This window comes from Macaca mulatta, chromosome 6 (assembly GCF_049350105.2).
Source record: "Macaca mulatta isolate MMU2019108-1 chromosome 6, T2T-MMU8v2.0, whole genome shotgun sequence".
Lineage (NCBI taxonomy): Eukaryota > Metazoa > Chordata > Mammalia > Primates > Cercopithecidae > Macaca > Macaca mulatta.
Window position 1 is genome coordinate 188,524,979 of NC_133411.1, and position 19,851 is coordinate 188,544,829.

The 19,851-nt window shown below is 45.9% G+C and overlaps 1 protein-coding gene across 7 annotated transcripts in view; it reads left to right on the forward strand.

Moving 5' to 3' along the window:
* Positions 1-19,851, forward strand: part of RUFY1 (RUN and FYVE domain containing 1) — a 66,663-nt gene that overhangs the window by 21,075 nt on the left and 25,737 nt on the right. For 4 of the 7 annotated variants that reach the window (XR_013395040.1, XM_077937512.1, XM_077937513.1 and 1 more), the window contains 6 exons: positions 4,606-4,667; positions 6,181-6,279; positions 7,446-7,511; positions 12,560-12,629; positions 16,275-16,376; positions 18,340-18,456. Coding sequence is in view for 6 of the 7 variants with exons in the window: in XM_077937512.1 (XP_077793638.1) it covers positions 4,606-4,667; positions 6,181-6,279; positions 7,446-7,511; positions 12,560-12,629; positions 16,275-16,376; positions 18,340-18,456 (516 nt within the window). In the remaining variant the exon portion in view is untranslated. The remainder of the gene's footprint in view (positions 1-4,605; positions 4,668-6,180; positions 6,280-7,445; positions 7,512-12,559; positions 12,630-16,274; positions 16,377-18,339; positions 18,457-19,851) is intronic. The other 3 variants (XM_028849990.2, XM_028849991.2, XM_077937515.1) reach the window with 1 other exon arrangement.

The following is a 19,851-nucleotide window of genomic DNA, read 5'->3' on the forward strand; positions in this document are numbered from 1 at the left end:
GTGTGTTTGTCCGTCTGTCCAGCCTTTACCCCCACAGCTTTCAGTCACGGCCTCCGGTCAGTCGCAGCTCGGAGAGCCGGCCCCTGACTTCAAGGCCACTGCCCTGGTGGATGGCGCCTTCCAGGAGGTGAAGCTGTGGGCTACGAAGGGAAGTACGTCGTCCTCTTTTTGTACCCTCTGGACTTCACTTTTCTATGGCCCACAGAGAACATCGCTTTCAGTGACCTTGCCGAGGATTTCCACAAGCTGGGCTGCGAAGTGCTGGGTGTCTCGGTGGACTGAGTTCACCCACCTGAGTTGGATCAACAGCCCCCAGAAGTAGGGAGCCCTGGGCCCCCACGCATCTCCCACCTGCTGACATGATGGGAAGCTTGTCTGAGGATTACGGTGTGCTGAAAACCCATGAGGGTGTTCCTACCCTGCCTCTTCATCATCGATGGCAAGGGTGACCTTTGCCAGATAACTGCTACTGATTTGCCTGTGGGGTGCTCCATGGATGAGGCTCTGCGGCGGGTCCCGGCCTTCCAGTACGTGATGGAACACGGGGAAGTTTGTCCCACTGGCTGGAAGCCTGGTGGCAACAGTTAAGCCCAATGTGGATGACAGGGAATACTTCCTCAGTATTCCTTGAATGCTGGAACTAGGCTGGCCAATGGATAGTGAGCTTGTACTCCTACCTGGGTACCCTGTGCTGACCCAGAAAAGGCCAGACCTGCCCCTCCAGTCTCCACAGTCTGGGACCCTGGAGGGCTAGGCCAAGGCCTTCTGCTTCCACCTGGGTAATTTTTTACACACTTTATGTGTAAAAAATATGTAAATTTTACACATTTTTGCCATTTGTTTTGGCATAGTGTGAAGTAGGAATCTAAATTTCTTTTATAAATAGTTAACCAGTTTTCGCAATATCATCATGTAATGTATTTTTTCTACTAATTTGAAATTCCACTTTTATCATGTGTGAAATATCCATAATATGCATTCGTTTATTTCTGGACTCTTCTGTTGGAAATCTGAATCTCTGTTCCTATGCCAGTGGCACATTACTTTAATGACTGGAGCCACATAGTATATTCTAGACTCTGGTAGTTAAGTACCTGCCTACTCTACTGTAGTTTTGTTTCAAATATTTCTGGGCCATCCATTCTGCCAGATGAACTTGAACATTTTGTCAAATTCCAGAATAAAAACTCCATTGAGATTTTAGTTAATTAATAGACACGGTGAGCATTCTAGTCTAGTGCTATCTTGAATGACAGTGCCTATAGTGTGTTACCATAACGTATACATGTTTGCTGCCGATGTCTGAGGGATGCTATGTCTCACGTTTAGAGAGTGGTATTCCACTCCAGTTTACTTTGTGTTTTGTTGTTGTTTTGTTTTTTCTTTTCTTCGAGATGGAGTCTCACTCTGTTGCCCAGGTTGGAGTGCAATGGCATAATCTCCACTCACTGCAACCTCTGCCTCCCGCGTTCAAGTGATTCTCCTGCCTCAGCCTCCCGAGTAGCTGGGATTACAGGCGCCTGTCAACACGCCCAGCTAATTTTTCATATTTTTAGTAGAGATGGAGTTTCACTGTGTTGGCCAGGCTGGTCTTGAACTCCTGACCTCGTGATCTGCCCACTTCAGCCTCCCAAAGTGCTGGGATTACAGGTATGAGCCACCGTGCCCAGCCTACTTTGTGTTTTTGTTGGAGATGAATGTTGAATGTGGTCAAATACTTTTTTTGGATCTATCAACATGTCATACCTGTTTTTAACCCATAAGTATAATTGAATTAATCCATAGGTTTCTTATTGAATACTATCCCTGAATTTCTAAAATAATCCCTACTTGATCATTGTAAACCCCTGAATTTCATATGTTTACTGTTTGGAATTTTTGTGTCTCTGCTTGTAAGTGAAACTTCTGAATTTTCTATACTGCCTTTGCCACCTTTTGGTGTCAGAATTATATTAGTCTCATAAACTAGAAGGCTGGGTGCAGTGGCTCACACCTATAATCCCAGCACTTTGGGAGGCTGAAGTGGGCAGATCACAAGGTCAGGAGGTCGAGACCACCCTGACCAACATGGTGAAACCCCATCTCTACCAAAGATACAAAAATTAGCTGGGCATGGTGGTGTGTACCTGTAATCCCGGCTACCCAGGAGGCTGAGGCAGAAGAATCGCTGGAACCTGGGAGGCAGAGGCTGCAGTGAGCTGAGATCGCACCATTGCGCTCCACTCTGGGCAACAGAGCAAAACTCCGTCTCAAAAAAAAAAACATAAAACTAAAATAAACCTGAAAATAGCCTTCCTTTTCTTGTTTTCTACCACAGTTGATTAGATCAGGAATTATTTTTTCTGTGCAGGCTTGCTAGAACTTAGTGGTGTGAGCACTTCACCCTTATGCCTTTTTTGGTCTTTGTTCTTTGATCACTTTAACTTTTAGCATAGTTTTGATCAATTTATGGGTTTCCTAAGTCTTCAATTTTTAAAGTCATTTATAATTTTTTTAGAAACCATTTCATTCAGATCTATTAAGCTAGAGTTGTATGAAAGTATTCTCTTACAGCTTTTGAAAAATCTCACTGTTCTCATTTATAATGTGTATTCTAAATATTGATCACACTTAGTAGAAATTTGTCTACTTGGTTGAACTTTGACAAACCAGCTCTCTTATTTATCAATTCTACTTTGGGAGTAGGGCTTTATTTGCTTTCTAATCTATTAATTTTTGCTTTGGGTATTAATTCTCATCTTTCTGTTGGTTTTTTTCCGGCTGCATTTTTTTATTTATTTTTTATTATAAAAGAAATACTTGCTTGTTGAAAAAAGTTAGGCAATGCCAAAGTACATAATGTGAAAAGAGATGTTGAACCTCCTCATCCAATCCCCCGTCCCAGCCCCAGTTCTTCTCCCTTTCCCACAGGTAATGGTAAAGATTCTGGGGGAAATTTTTCTAGAAGCTTTTCTACTTTTTCTATACATTTATGTTCACATAGGTTTTGTTTTAAATTAAATCTTTTCTGATCTTCTATTACTGTGTAACAAGTCAGCAACAGCACTTCAGCCGTCACAATCGCTGTATCTTCCACAGTTGGGGGTGGACTGGGTTCAGCTGGTTGGTTCTTGTTCAAGAGCGCATGTGATTACAGTCAGCCGGTAGCTGGGGCTGGAATCACCTGAAGGCTCGCTCTCACCTGAAGGCTCTCGCTCTCTCCCGCGTCTGTCTGCTGTGCTGAGACCAAGGAGCTGGGGGCTGGAATGGCAGGGGTTTCTTGGACATCTCTCTGTGTAGATGGTCTGCAGCATTGTGGCTTCAGGGAAGTCAAGACTTTTTACATGAAAGCTCAGAACTTCAAATGCGTATGCCTCAAGAAAGAGCTGGGTGGAAGCTGTATTGCCCTTTTTAACCTACCTGCAGAAGTCACACAGCATCATTTCTACTGCATTTTACTCATCAAGACAGGCACTAAGACCTCCCAGAGTTGAAGGTTGGAAATATAGATTCCTTTTGGTAGGTGTGTCAGAGGTTGCAGACATGTGTTAGAACCATTACATATAGCCTTGGTTGCAACATAAGTAGGATTGTTATAATGAGATTGTATATATTATTCTTTGACTTAAAATTGTATCCTGTAGTTTTGTTGGGGTTTTTTGGTTGGTGGGTTGGTTGGTTGGTTTTTTAAGACACTGTCTCTCTCTGTCACCCAGGCTAGAGTGCAGTGGCGTGATCTCAGCTCACTGTAGCCTCAACCTCCTGGGCTCAAGCAATCCTCTCACCTCAGCCTCCCAAGTAGCTGGGACTACAGGCATGTACCACTGCACCCAGCTAATTTTTGTATTTTTGTGGACACAGGGTCTCACTGTGTTGCCCAGGCTGGTCTTGAACTCCTTAGTCCAAGCCATCCACCCGCCTCAGACTCCCAAAGTGCTGGGATTACAGGCATGAGCCACTGGGCCCAGCTTTTCTATATTACTGCAAACGTATCGACTGCATTCTTTGTTACAGTTGCATAGGTTCTGTGATATGGCTGTAACATGATTGATTTCAACTTTATTGATGAACATTTAGGGTGCACCCAATTTTCCTGTATTTCACATAAGAATGACCTCACTTACTCATTTTCAAGTGCTTTATTTATTGGCAAAGCCATTGATGTTTAGATGTGTAAGGGGTCTTGGTTCTCCCTTGTACCTAAGGGGTGGAGAATTTTCCTGAAATACTGATTAGACCATTTTACCAAAATCTGGGGGAAGACTCAGAAATGTCAGTTAAGGTCACCAGTTTAGAGATCCACATCTTTTTAAATTATAATTACTTTGTACACAAATAATGTTGTTGATCTTTGTAAACAATGGGATTATTGAATAAACAGAAAACTAGGTCGTGAAATTTCAGAATAGTCTCTGAAATCTGATACTTAGTCAGTTTTTCTTCTAGAAGGTGGTAGGGTTAGGTTTTTTTGGTTTGTTCAATTGATTGCCACTTCATAGAGCTGGTTGACGTAACTAAATGTTCCTAGGAAAGAGGTAAGAATGCAAATACCCTGAATTTCAAAGGTTGTAAGGTTTATGAAAAATAGGACATTTTATTTAAACTTGTGCATTTTATTTTATTTAGGTTGGAGTAATAGATTTTTCCCTCTACCTTAAGGATGTGCAGGATCTTGATGGTGGGAAGGAGTAAGTACTGCATTGTACGTCACTTTTTTTTTTTTTTTTTTTTTTTTTTTTTTTTTTTGAGACGGAGTCTGGCTCTGTCGCCCAGGCTAGAGTCCAGTGGCACGATCTCGGCTCAGCGCAACCTCCGCCTCTGGGGTTCAAGCGATTCTCCTGCCTCAGCCTCCTGAGTAGCTGGGACTACAGGTGCGTGCCACCACGCCCGGCTAATTTTTGTATTTTTAGTAGAGACAGGGTTTCACCGTATTGGCCAGGCTGGTCTCGAACTCCTGACCTCGTGATCTGCCCACCTCGGCCTCCCAAAGTGCTGGGATTACAGGCATAAGCCACCGCGCCCAGCTACATCACATTTTTAATAAAATTCTGGCAAAGGCAGGTCTTCCGGCCTGGGCGAGCGCCAGGTCTCCAGACGGATATTGCCGAAGACTAGCGGAGGCCCCGAAGCCAGGAATGGTGGGGCAGGAGGGGAGGGTGGGGGTGGGGAACTTCGGCCGAAGAATCCGGGTCGGACTGCGTGGTTGGGCCCAGTGGGGGTGGGGTGGGCAGGTTAGGTGTGGCCTCTCTCCACGATGGCAGTGCGGCCGGCCGAGGCGGTAGGAGCGCTGGGGTTGGAGGTGCGCACCCTGGGTGGTGTTCCCCGCCTGCAGAACGGGTAATGAGGCTCTTCTCTGCAGAAAAAAAAAAAAAAAAAAAAAAAAAAAAAAATTGGCAAAGAACACTTTTCTTGTTTTTGCTTTGAGATTTTAGATTTTGTTTAGTTATTTTTAAGTACAGAAGCAATGCATTATTCTCATTGTTTAAGGAATTTGGCTCTGCAGAAGAATAGAGTGTACAGGTGAAATTTCCTCATTCACAATGTCCCCTTGCCTCCATGTCAATCCCATTCTTCCCCTCAGAGGAAGACTGTTTAATGCCTTGCAGGTATTTGTTTGTTGGTCCTGTATTTTGCTTTACCATTTGTTCAGATATAAATGGGATAGTATTATATAAGTTGCCCTTGGACTTGTTCTTTAATCATAGTGTTTTAGATTTTTGTTTTGTTTTGTTTTGTTTGAGATGGAGTCTCGCTCTGTCACCCAGGCTGGAGTGCAGTGGTGCAATCTCGGCTCACTATAACCTCCGCCTCCCTGGTTCAAGCTATTCTTCCGCCTCGGCCTTCCGAGTAGCTGGGATTATAGGCATTCACCATCACGCCCGGCTAATTTTTTTTGTATTTTTAGTAGAGACAGGGTTTCCCCATGTTGGCCAGGCTGGTCTCGAACTCCTGGCCTCAGGTGGTCCGCCTGCCTTGGCCTCCCAAAGTGCTGGGATTACAGGTGTGAGCCACCACGCCGGGCCTAGATGTCTTTTCATGCCATTATGAAGCTCTCCCTCACCCTTGTTAACAAGGGTATTCTTTTAAAATAAGTTACCCAGGAGAAAAAATAATAACAACTATGCATAACATACTGCCATTTATATATATAGATAGATAGATATTTTTTTTTTGAGACTGAGTTTCGCTCTTGTTGACCAGGCTAGAGTGTGGTGGCACGATCTTGGCTCACCGCGACCTCCACCTCCCGTATTCAAGCAATTCTCCTGCCTCAACCTTCCTGAGTAGCTGGGATTACAGGCATGTACCACCATGCAAGGCTAATTTTGTATTTTTAGTAAACATGGGGTTTCTCCATGTTGGTCAGGCTGGTCTCGAACTTCCGACCTCAGATGATCCGCCCGCCTCAGCCTCCCAAAGTGCTGGGATTACAGGCATGAGCCACTGCGCCTGGCCCCATTTACGTTATAATAAAAAAGGATGTACGTACGTATGTTTTACTTCCATATGTATTCATGGAACATTTCTAGAGTGGCATATCAACCTTATAGTAGTGGTTGCCTGTGGAGGCAGGCATGGGAGGGGTTTTTCACTGTAAACCCTGCGATTGCGTTTGAATATTTCACCTCGTACGTATGTTACCTGCCCTTCCATGTCTTCCCGAGGACTCTCGCGGTCTCAGTGCCTGGCAGTGCACCTTACCAAAGAATGGACCAGCAGGAACCACACTAAAGCTTCATGCATCCTAAGTACAAGGGCTCACCCACTTGAAATTTAAACAAAATATATTATTTTATTTCATATTAGGCCAAATACTTCAAAGGAACAAAATATATTCCTTTTTTTTTTTTTTTTTGAGACAGAGTTTCGTTCTTGTTGCCCAGGCTGGAGGGCAGTGGTGCGATCTCGACTCACTACAACCTCCACCTCCCAGGTTCAAGCAGTTCTCCTGCCTCAGCCTCCCGAGTAGCTGGGACTACAAGCACATGCCACCACGCTGGCTAATTTTTTGTATTTTTAGTAGAGATGGGGTTTCACTGTGTTAGCTAGGATGGTCTCGATCTCCTGACTTCATGATCTACCCCCCTCGGCCTCCCAGCCACCGTGCCTGGACAGTTCTTTTGTTTGTAAGTCCCATGGGCTCCTTTCCTTCAGTGTAATAAGGGTTGTGTCAAAGCCATTTGCATGTGGCAGGTTGGTATTTTCACCTTGCTTGCTGATCCTGAAACCTTGGTCTGCAGGGAGCCCACTCCCCTGGCAGCCTGGCCTTGGAGACGCTGGCTACTGTGCCCCAGGCCGGCTTTGCTCTCTGTACTCTAGGACTGTGGATGTTACTAAGCTTTGGCTGTCTCTTGGTTTCTTGAAGACGTTGGTACTTCCACAAGGTGATTGGAAGGTTGGGGAACAGTTACAAAGTATTAATCATTAATAAAAAAAGTTCTCCCTTTTTATGCTCCTTTTAAAAGGCATGAAAGAATTACTGATGTCCTTGATCAAAAAAATTATGTGGAAGAACTTAACCGGCACTTGAGGTAAGACTCCTTTTTTTTCAGTGTGACAGTTACATGCGTGGTATACTGTCATTGTTTCATGGAACTTCTTTGAGTTGCCACATACTTATAAATAGCTTGTTTCCAAACCAAGACAAAAGGGTCATCATTCAGGCAACATTTATTTGTACAAACTGGAGAAGTATGATTTCTTCTTGATAAACTCTTGGGAAATCTTTATTCTCTGCTTTCTGCAGTTATATAATACAGAGAGGTAACTACATTAAACCTTGCCTCTCCACTCCTCGCCCCACAGCCACGTGGCTGGAAATGCCTTCATGGCAAGCACTGTTGCTGCTGGAATCAGCACACAGCACCCAGTGCATTAGGCCGGGAAAGAGAGTTGAAAACCACTGGGCTAGGCCCTCCAGAGCAATGTACTAGTGATCACAAGCATCTTTATCTTGATTTTTTTTTTTTTTGCTGGAGCTCTGTGGATGTGTTTCATGAAACACTAATCCTTGGAGGTATCCGTGGGGAATGTGGAGAGACACGTTAGAGGGTACATTGCGCATTACAGTTCTCCACAGGGCAGCCTCTCTGGCCCCAAAAGCCAGGTGAAGAAGCTGGCATGTTCCTCCCGGTGTAGTCAGGGACATACCGCTCTGGGGCTTTTTTCACTTTTCTTTTTTTCTTCTTTTGACAGGGTCTCACTCTGTTGCCCAGGCTGAAGTGTAGCGGCGTGATCTCGGCTCACTGGAGCCTCGAATTCCCAGGCTCGGGCAATTGATTCTCCCACCTCAGCCTCCTAAGTAGCTGGGACTACAAGCGCACGCCACCCCTCCTGGCTAGTTTCTGTGTTTTTTATAGAGACAGCGCTTTGCCATGTTACCCAGACTGGTCTCACCTGGGCTCAAGCAATCCTCCCACCTCAGCCACCCAAAGTGCTAGAATTACAGGCGTGAGCCACCACACCCAGCCTGTGGCTCTTCTTAACTGTGATGTTGGCTATTTTTTGAAAGTTTTTTGATCAATTCCTAGTTTATTGAGAGTATTTATAAGAAATAGATATTGAATTTTATCAAATGCCTTTTAGTGTCCATTAAAATAATCATGGTTTTTATCCCTTAGTCTACTGATGTGATGTATTTTATTCATAGACTTCTTCATACTGGACCATTCCTGTGTCACAGGGATAAACACCACTTGATCATATGTGGTGTTTTTTTTTTTTTTTTTTTTTTTTTTTTTTGAGGCAGAGTCTCGCTTTGTCGCCCAGGCTGGAGTGCACTGGCGCGATCTCAGCTCACTGCAAGCTCCGCCTCCCGGGTTCACGCCATTCTCCTGCCTCAGCCTCCCAGTAGCTGGGACTACAGGAGCCGCCACCACGCCCAGCTAATTTTTTGTATTTTTAGTAGAGACGGGGTTTCACCGTGTTAGCCAGGATGGTCTCGATCTCCTGACCTCATAATCCGCCCGCCTCGGCCTCCCAAAGTGCTGGGATTGATCATATTATTTTTATTAGGATTTTTTGAAACAAGATCTTACTCTGTCACCCAGGCTGGAGTGCAGTAGTATAATCATGGCTCGCTGCAGCCTCCACCTCCCGGGGCTCAGGTGATTTGCCCACCTCAACCTCCCAAGTAGCAGGAACCATAGGCATGCACCACTACACCTGGCTGATTTTTTGTATTTTTTGTAGAGACAGGGTCTCACTTTGTTGCCCAAGGTGGTCTCAAACTCTTGGCCTCAAGCGATCCTCCCTGGTTAGCCTCCCAACTGCTGGGTTATAGGCATGAGCCACCTTGCCCAGCCAGGATATAGTTTTAATAATTAAATTATCCTTTTCATATGTAACCTGGCTGGGTGCGGTGGCTTACACCTGTAATCCCAACACTTTGGGAGGCCGAGACCAACATGGAGAAACCCCATCTCTACTAAAAATACAAAATTAGGCAGGCGTGGTAGCACACGCCTGTAATCCTAGTTACTCAGGAGGCTGAGGCAGGAGAATCACTTGAACCCAGGAGACGGAGGTTGCGGTGAGCTGAGACTGCACCATTGCATTCAGCCTAGGCAACAAGAGCGAAACTCCATCTCAAATAAAAAAAATATATATAACCTGACTTGCTGGGAATTTCATAGTTTTCTTTCTCTGCCCTCATGTCAGGGGTATATAGTGTTGCAAAATGAATTAGTGAGCTTTTCCTCATGCCTGTGAACAGCTGGCTTCTAGATCATGGGCATTATTTGTCCCTTGCGAATATGAAGCAGCCAGGCGATTGTAATCCCAGCACTTTGGGAGGCCAAGGCAGGCGAATCACCTGAGGTCAGGAGTTCAAGATCAACCTGGCCAACATGGTGGCCATCTCTACTAAAAATACAAAAATTAGCCAGGCATGGTGGTGGGCACCAGTAGTCCCAGCTACTCGAGGCTGAGGCAGGAGAATCACTTGAACCTGGGAGGCAGAGGTTGTAGTGAGCCGAGATTGCACCACTGCACTCCATCCTGGGTGACAGAGTGAGACTCCATCTCAAAAAAAAAAAAAGAATTTATGAAGCTCAAAGCGTTTTTGAGGCAATATATTGCTAGCTTTTCAGTTTTTACTTAGTTGTTAGTTCATCAAAAAAATATATAAATATATAAAATATATTTTTTTAAAAATTATATATATATATATATATAAAATTTTTTTTTTAGATGGAGTCTCGCTCTGTCACCCAGGCTGGAGTGCAGTGGCACGATCTCGGCTCACTGCAAGCTCCGCCTCCCGGGTTCACGCCATTCTCCTGCCTCAGCCTCCCGAGTAGCTGGGACTCAGGCACCTGATACCACACTCAGCTAATTTTTTGTGTTTTTAGTAGAGATGGGCTTTCACCGTGTTTGCCAGGATGGTCTAGATCTCCTGACCTCGTGATCCGCCCACCTCAGCTTCCCAAAGTGCTGGGATTACAGGTGTGAGCCACCGTGCCCGGCCGGTCATTTATATTTTTAAGAAAAATATAAAATTTGGGGGTATTTTCTGAATTATCAAGTTGGCACAGAATTGACAATTGTATACTCTTAAAACTTTTCACTCCCTCTGTATCTTTTGGTTTTTTTCCCTTTTTCATTTTGTGTCTTTGTATTTTTATATTTGCCCCCTGGTTCCTAAGCCTTGGTTCATCAGCCTTGCCAAGTTTATTTCTTTGTGCCCCACTCACTGGCAACAGGGACTGGTGTTTGGCAGCATGGCCTGTTGCCCAGAAGTGCAGGCTCTAGAGCCAGATTCCCTGGGTTCAGAAGCCAGCACCCCTTTGTAGATATGTGAACTTGAGTGATTTCTTTTATATAAAATTATGGCTGCCTTGTCTGTAAGATAGGCTGACAATAGGATCTACCTCATTGAATTGTGGGGAAGATTAAATGAGTTGATGCATTTAAAGTGCTTAGAGGCCAGGTGTGGAAGCTCACACCTGTAATCTCAGCAGGTTGGGAGGCTGGGGCGGGAGGAAGATCACCTGAGCCCAGGAGTTCAAGATCAGCTTGGGCAACATAGTGAAACCCCACCTCTACAAAAAAAAAAAAATAGAAACATTAGCTGGGCCTGGTGGCAAGGTGAGAGGCCAAGATGGGAGGATCATGAGCCTTGGAGGTCGAGGCTGCAGTGAGCCACGATCACACCACTGCACTCCAGCCTGGGCAACAGAGCAAGACCCTGTTTCAAAAACAAAGAACAAAAAAAAGTAGTACATATTATTAAAGAGTATTTTTTAAATGGGGAAGGTGTAAAAGGGATTTAAAAACACGTTGGGGCCGGGTGCGGTGGCTCACGACTGTGATCCCTGCACTTTGGGAGGCCAAGGCGGGTGGATCACGAGGTCAGGAGATCGAGACCATCCTGCCTAACACGGTGAAACCCCGTCTCTAGTGAAAACACAAAAAATTAGCCGGGCGTGGTGGCGGGTGCCTGTAGTCCCAACTACTCAGGAGGCTGAGGAAGGAGAATGGCATGAACCCGGGAGGCGGAGCTTGCAGTGAGCAGAGATCACACCACTGCACTCCAGCCTGGGCGACAGAGCGAGACTCTCTCAAAAAAAACAAAAAACAAAACAAATAAACAAAAATAACACCTTGGATCCTTCTACCCAAAAACACTAATACCATGTTAATGAATTTTACTTTAGGTATATGAATGCCAACATATTTTGGTTTCTATCACCTTTTGTGTTGGGAGAAAAAAATTCTCTTTCCAGATGACTAAAAGAAAAAATAGGCTGGTCACAGTGGTTCATGCCTGTAATCCCAGCACTTTCGAAGGCCAAGGTGTGCAGCCTCACCTGAGATTAAGAGTTCGAGACTAGCCTGGCCAACATGGTGAAACCTCGTCTCTACTAAAAATACAAAAAAATCAGCCGGGTGCAGTGGCACACACCTGTAGTCTAGGCTATTCGGGACGCTGAGGCTGGAGAATCGCTTGAACCCGGGAGGCAGAGGTTGCAGTGAGCCAAGATCATTCCACTGCACCCTATCCTGGGTGACAGAGTGAGACTTCGCCTCAAAAAAAAAAAGATTAAATTTTTCTTTTTTTCTTTTTTCTTTTTTTTTTTTTTTTTTTTTTTGAGACAGTCTCGCTCTGTCACCCAGGCTGGGGTGCAGTGGTGAAATCTCAGCTCACTGCAAGCTCCGCCTCCTGGGTTCATGCCATTCTCCTGCCTCAGCCTCCCAAGTAGCTGGGACTACAGGTGCCCGCCACCACGCCCGGCTAATTTTTTTGTATTTTTAGTAGAGACGGGGTTTCACCGTGTTAGCCAGGATGGTCTCGATCTCCTGACCTCGTGATCCACCCGTCTTGGCCTCCCAAAGTGCTGGGATTACAGGCGTGAGTCAGCGCGCCCAGCCAAGAAAGATTAAATTTTAGAGATAAAACTTATTGAAAAGTATGTCGCAAATGTATATTTAGAATTCTCATCTTCTCTGAGTTAATTGGAGACCCTTTGCTTTTCCATTTCATACAGGAAATCTAGGAATCTCTCTTAACTGTTTCCAGTTTGAGAAAACAGTCAGCTTTTATAAGTTTATGTTTACCTAATATTGTTATTTTCTACAGCTGCACAGTTGGGGATCTTCAAACCAAGATAGATGGCTTGGAAAAGACTAATTCAAAGCTTCAAGAAGAGGTTTGTAAGTTTTATTGAAATTTTTAGACAAAACAGAATGGCCCAAGGTTAGAGAAATGGTCTAGTCGGTCTGTGGAAGCAGAGCTTCTTGCTGGTAGGAAGGGGCTTGCTGACCTCCAGTTGCCCCACGTAGGACAGGGGAATGTCTGTGTTCTGCCCTGTCCGAGGCTCCCGGTGAGACACTGCAGCTGATCACAAGCCAGTTCTAAGTGACTTAGATTTTATCACCTCAAAGTCATCCCATAGAAGGAAATTGCTCTTTGGAAAAGCCCAGCTTCTGTGGCGGAAGAGCCGTGTCTTCCTCTTCTTCTTCCCTTCCTATGATGCCGTGTGCCTCCCTGCTGCCCCAGAAAGCACAGACTCTGTCATAAGGAATAAGTGTCCTCGCCCACCCCTTCTGCTTTGGCCTCAGGAGCATGCAACCAGCCTCCCCACAGTGCGGTCTTTCTCTGCTTTCTCACTAGGAAGAGAGAATGAAAGGACAGGACAAAGGAGGGCTGAGCCGAGGAAGAGAGCTTGCTGCCAGCTGCCCGGCAGTCTGCTTGGTGGACACATCTTGTCTCCTGTTAGCAGGAGGGGGGTGCTCAGCCCTTCTGAGGCTCCCCACAGGTAGCAGTGTCCGGCTGCCCAGGCCTCCCACCTAGAAGGACGAGGGCTCTGAGAGGGGCTTGAGAAGGAACGCCTCCACGGCATGGAGGTGGGTTACAGCAGAAAGGAGAGCCTCAGAGCCCACCTCTGTAACGAGGGACCCCGTGTAAGGCTCCCTAAAGCCGACTGCTCCCTCCTGAGGCGCCAGCCCTGAAAGCCTTTCAGGAAAGGAGCTCAGATTGGTGTGAGGAGAAGGAAATTCGAGACAGCGTCTTAGATGGGGGTGTCATGGGGGAAACTTCATGGAACTTAGGATTGGAGGCTGCACAGTCATCTTGGTAGGCAGGCCTTCGAGCCTCAGGCTAGGTAGGTCGGTTGTTGAGCTCAGTTTTCTCACCCCAAGTTAGGTAATAATACGTACTTTACAGTACTGTTGCAAAGATTAAGACTAATATCTTGTAATGTGCTTAGGGCAACGCTTGCCACGTGGGAACTCGAGTTGTTTGATTTTAGGACAAGCAGATTCACTACTTCTCAGTCAAGGTGGCGTGCTTTGGTGAAGGTCCGATTCAGCTTTTGAAACCAAACAGAGTTATGTGGGGTTTTCCGCTTTTCAGACAGGGTCTCACCCTGTCACCCAGGCCGGAGTGCAGTGGTGCAGTCATCGCTTACTGCAACCTCAGACTCCTGGGCTCAAGAGACCCTCCTGCCTCAACCTCCCAGTAGCTGGCACTACAGGTGCACACCACCAACACCCGGCTCATTTTTTAACTTTTTGTAGAGACAGGATCTCACTTTGTTGCCGAGGCTGGTCTCAAACTACTAGGCTAAAGTGACCCCCCACCTTGGCCTCCCAAAGTGCTGGGATTACAGACGTAAGTCGCTGAGCCCAGCTTCGGTTATGTTTTCTTTTTTTTTCTTTTTTTTTTTTCTCCTTTTTTGAGACAGAGTCTTGCTCTATTGCCCAGGCTGGAGTACAGTAGTGACGTGATCTCTGCTCACTGCAAGCTCTGCCTCCCGGGTTCACATTATTCTGCCTCAGCCTCCTGAGTAGCTGGGATTACAGACGCCCGCCACCACATTCAGCTAATTTTTTTTTTTTTGTATTTTTATTAGAGACGGTGTTTCACCGTGTTAGCCAGGATGGTCTCAATCTCCTGACCTTGTGATCTGCCTGCCTCGGCCTCCCAAAGTGCTGGGATTACAGGCGTGAGCCACCGCGCCCGGCCAGGTTATGTTTTCTTTAAAGGCAAATGATTGTAATAGAAAATGTGCTTCAGCCAGGTGTGGTGGCTCATGCCTGTAAATCCCAGCTCTTTGGGAGGCCAAGGTAGAAGACTTGCTTGAGCCCAGGAGTTTGAGATCAGCCTGGGCAACGTGGCAACACTCTGTCTCTACCAAAAATTTAAAAATTAGCTGTGGTGACACACACCTGTACTCCCAGCTACTCGGGAGGCTGAGGTGAGAGGATCCCTTGAGCCTAGGAGTTAGAGGCTGCAGTGAGACAGAGTAACACCCTGTCTCAATTACAAAACAAAGAAATGTGCTTAGTGAAAAGCATCGCCCTCTTCAGGGTGTGCTCTCTGCATCTCCAGAGAGTAGAATGGGAATTAGCTTATGGTTTTTGCCTGCTTCTTCCCTTTGAGCAACTAACACGCCCTTTGAAGCCTTGATGTTTGTTTTTTTGGGCACAGCAGTTATGTGTAGAAACCCCAGGCTGGGTTCTGAGTCTAAGTGGAGAGTAATTCTCAGGAGTTTTAGACACCGTTGACAGAGAAGGTGAGGAGTTAGTGCTTCGAGTCCCTCCACTAGCGAATGATGCCGAAAGCCAGCCAAGCACCAAGGACGGAGATCTTGCTTCTTTCTCCCCAGCTGCACCTTCCTCTCTGCAAGCTGTGTGATGAGGCTGGAATGAGGAGGGGCTGGTTTCTGTGTTTACTCATCTGCCTTGCCTCTTGAGACAGCCTCTCCTTAGGCAGGTCCCTGACAGCATCCTGCTTCTCTGTGCTTTTCCCTCAGCCGTGAGAAGTCCTTCCAGGGGAAGAAGAGGTCCTCTCGGGCATATCTCCAATGATTTGTTTTTTATTCCTCCCTGCAAATTCTTTAATCCTCCCTCTAGTGATTGAAATACACTTTTACTGATCATTAGCCTGAAAAACTGGAAAGAAAGAAGAGTCAGGACAAAAGCCCGTAACCCCTTCACTAAGTGACAGCTATTCTTACCATTTTATTATTTGATATGTGTTGTTCCCATCTTTTCTTTTTTCTTTTTTGAGACAGGCTCTGGCTCTGTCCGTCACCCAGGCTGGAGTGCAGTGGCACGATCTCAGCTCACTACAACCTCTGCCTCCTGGGCTCAAGCCATCCTCCCACCTCAGCCTCCTATGTAGCTGGGATTACAGGCATGAGACATCACGCCTGGCTGATTTTTGTGTTTTTTGTAGAGATGGGGTTTCACCATGTTGCCCAGGCTGGTCTCGAACTCCTGGATTCAAGCCTCAGCCTGCCAAAGTGCTGGAATTATAGGTGTGAGCCACTGTACCCGGCCACTCCATCTTTTCTTAAGCATTTTTAACCTAGTTGATTTTTTTTTAAATACAGGTGAGAGCATACCATATGACCTTTTTTCCCATTAGTATTATATCTTAAGTATGTTCTCAAGTGATTAAAAGCTTTTGTAAACATTTTATTGACTACATATTTGTTTTATGCTTCCGCTATGATTTAACTATTTCCCTAATAGTGAACATTCAGGCTGTTTCTAATTTTTTGTGTCTGTAAATCTTTGTCCACATTAAGCAGTATGCTATCATTTTTGTAGAGGGAGAAAATCTGGAGCGGGCAGAGATGGCTGGGGCAAGGGCGGGGGAGAGATTTTACTACATACGTTTTCATGTCTTTGGAATTTGGAACCATGTATTATTGCCTGTTGAAAACAAGGAAATAAAATATCAAACCTGTGACATTGTCAACTGTGAAGATGCCAAATTAATGTTTTAAATTTGAACAATAAGATGAATTTTGATGTTAAGAACTGTAAAAATTTTCCTTAATCAGCTTTCAGCTGCAACAGACCGAATTTGTTCACTTCAAGAAGAACAGCAACAGTTAAGAGAACAAAATGAATTAATTCGAGAGAGAAGTGAAAAGAGTGTAGAGGTGAGAAATTGACCTTACAGCTGGGCAGCGTGTTCCTTCCTCAGACACACCCGTTGTCAATCTCAAGCTCATAGCTTAAGAACAAGCCCGTCTTCAGAATGCAAAGGTGCCTTGCTTGATGTCAGAAAGTGCCTCTCACCACCTTCCCTGCCCACATCACTCTAAGACCACCTGGATCACTTGGATGGGGACTCCCTGCCTGGCCTGTGGGCCTTTGCATGCCAAAGTTCCTACTCGTTCTTCAGCATCGACTCACCTGCCATGTCCTCCATGATGTCATCCCGGGGGCCGTGGGCGGGCATGGGCCATCCTCCCTCATTCCCGTTGCTCTTTGTGCCCTTCCGTGGTAGAGTCCATTTGACGTTTTGTAGGATTGTTGGCTTGCAGCTGTGTCACATGATGACTTAAGGGTAGAAACCACACCTGGGCCGGGCGTGGTGGCTCACGCCTGTAATCCCAGCACTTTGGGAGGCCGAGGCGGGCGAATCACGAGGTCAGGAGATCGAGACCATCCTGGCTAACACGGTGAAACCCCGTCTCTACTAAAAATACAAAAAGTAGCCAAGTGTGGTGGCGGGCACCTGTAGTCCCAGCTACCCGGGAGGCTGAGGCAGGAGAATGGTATGAACCCGGGAGGCGGAGCTTGCAGTGAGCCGAGATCGCGCCACTGCACTCCAGCCTGGGCGACAGAGCGAGACTCCATCTCAAAAAAAAAAAGACCATATCTGATTCACTTATAAATTCACTCAGTGCTAAAAACATGTTCATAAGTACTGGATGATGGGCTGAATGAGGGCTTTTCCTGTTAATGAAGTCTTGTTCCACTTTTTGTTGTTGTTGCTGCTGTTTTCTTGAGACGGAGTCTCGCTCTGTTGCCCAGGCTGGAGTAAGTGGCGCGATCTCGGCTCACTGCAAGCTCCGCCTCCCGGGTTCACGCCATTCTCCTGCCTCAGCCTCCCAAGTAGCTGGAACTAAAGGCGCCCGCCACCACGCCCAGCTAATTTTTTTGGTATTTTTAGTGGAGACGGGGTTTCACCGTGTTAGCCAGGATAGTCTCAATCTCCTGACCTCATGATCCACCCACTTCGGCCTCCCAAAGTGCTGGGATTACAGGCATGAGCCACTGTACCTGGCCAAGTCTTGTTCTGTTTTAAAGAAAACTGAATTTAAATTGCTTTATGAAAGTCACTTTTTTTTTTTGGAAACAGAGTCTTGCTCTCTGTCACCCAGGCTGGAATGCAGTAGTGCAATCTCAGCTCACTGCAACCTCCACCTCCCGGATTCAAGCGATTTTCCTGCCTCAGCCTCCCAAGTAGCTGGAATTATAGGTGCATGTCACCATGCCCAGCTAATTTTTATATTTTTAGTAGAGACGGGGTTTCACCATGTTGGCCAGGCTTGTGTCAAACTCCTGACCTCAAATGATCCTCCCACCTCAGCCTCCCAAAGTGCTGGGATTACAGGCATGAGCCACCACACCCAGCCTATGAACTTAACTTTTCAAATATCTATGGACTTAACTCTCATTCTTTCTTTTTTGAGAAGGAGTCTCACTCTGTCACCCAGTCTGGAATGCAGTGGCACAATCTCAGCTCACTGCAAGCTCTGCCTCCCGGGTTCACGCCATTCTCCTGCCTCAGCCTCCCAAGTAGCTGAGACTGCAGGCACCCACTACCATGCCATGCTAATTTTTTGTAGTTTTAGTAGAGACGGGGTTTCACTGTGTTAGCCAGGATGGTCTCGATCTCCTGAGCTCGTGACCTGCCCACCTCGGCCTCCCACAGTGCTGGGATTACAGGCGTGAGCCACTGCGCCGGGCCAAATTTTTACCTTTTTCTATCTTGCTTAAAAAATAAAAATTACTTTACATTTTTTACAATTGTGGTATATTTTTAAGTACTTCATAATTAGCTTGCTTTCCACAAGCAAACAATTCCTCTTTTGGTGTCCTTGTTTGATACAGATAACAAAACAGGATACCAAAGTTGAGCTGGACACTTACAAGCAAACTCGACAAGGTCTGGATGAAATGTATAGTGATGTGTGGAAGCAGCTAAAAGAGGAGAAGAAAGTCCGGTTGGTGAGTGTGCAAGACTGAGTGTCTTTAGAGTTTCCCAGTAGCCCTCTAAGTTAATTCTGTCAACACTTCTCACAGGCATGCTTAACCGTCCTGATGCTCATGGAAAGTCAGAAGCTGTTCATTTAAAAAAAAGTTATTTTAAGTCTATGGTTACAACTCAGTTGTGCATTGTCACTTATATATTTTCCCATTTTATAAATCTTTATTTTTGTTTGTTTGTTTATTTGTTTGTTTTCAAGACGGAGTCTCACTGTGTCTCCCAGGCTGGAGTACAGTGGCACAATCTCGGCCCACTGCAACCTCTGCCTCCTAGGTTCACGCAGTTCTCTGCCTCAGCCTCCCGAGTAGCTGGGATTGCAGGCGCCTACCACCACGCCCAACTAATTTTTTGGTGTTTGGTTTTTTTTTTTGAGACAGAATTTCACTCTTTTCGCCCACGTTAGAGTGCAGTGGCGCGATCTCAGCTCACTGCAACCTCCGCCTCCCAGGTTCAAGCAATTCTCCTGCCTCGGCCTCCAGAGTGGCTGGGACTACAGGCACATGCTACCACGCCTGGCTAATATTTGTATTTTTAGTAGTAACGGGGTTTCACCATGTTGGCCAAGATGTTCTCCATCTCCTGGCTTTGTGATCCTCCTGCCTCAGCCTCCCAAAGTGCTGCGATTACGGGCCTGAGCCACCATGCCCGGCCAGTTTTTTGTATTTTTAGTAGAAATGGGGTTTCACCATCTTGGTCAGGCTGGTCTTGAACTCCTGCCTCGGCCTCCCAAAGTGCCGGAATTACAGGTGTGAGCCACTGCGCCCAGCCATTTTATGAATCTTTTACAGGGATTGCTATGAGACCAGATTGATGGTTTATTTGACAATACAATTCTCTCAGTCATAACTTCTGCCCTATTTATTTCCACTCAGCCTGTGCATCAGTGACCAGGTTACTTGTAAACGCTGTTCTTGTGCCTGCTTTATTTCTTTGCTTTTTTGCATGAATGCAAAGAGACATGTCCTGGGTCAGGACGGAACCATTTCAAAATGGTTGCACTTTCGTTGCTATAAACTAGCAAATCATTCTAGAAATTCTAACATTGCACTATCAGATCCCTTCCAGCACTCAGACGAGACAGATATTCTTTGAGAACATGCATTCTGATCTGTGGGTATGGAAAACATGGTTGCTGGAACCTAGGCTCATCCTGCCACTGACCAGCTTTCTGTTGACTTGATGTGGAGCCTCCTTTAACCGTACAGTGAGGAACAGGGGAAACAGCATCTAATCCTGCTCAGACAGACTCTTTTCAGTCTGCCTAACCTACTCTCACCTTGTTTGTTTGTTTTGGTTTGGTTTGGTTTTTTTCTTTAAGACAATCTCACCCTGTCACCCAGGCTGGAGTACGATGG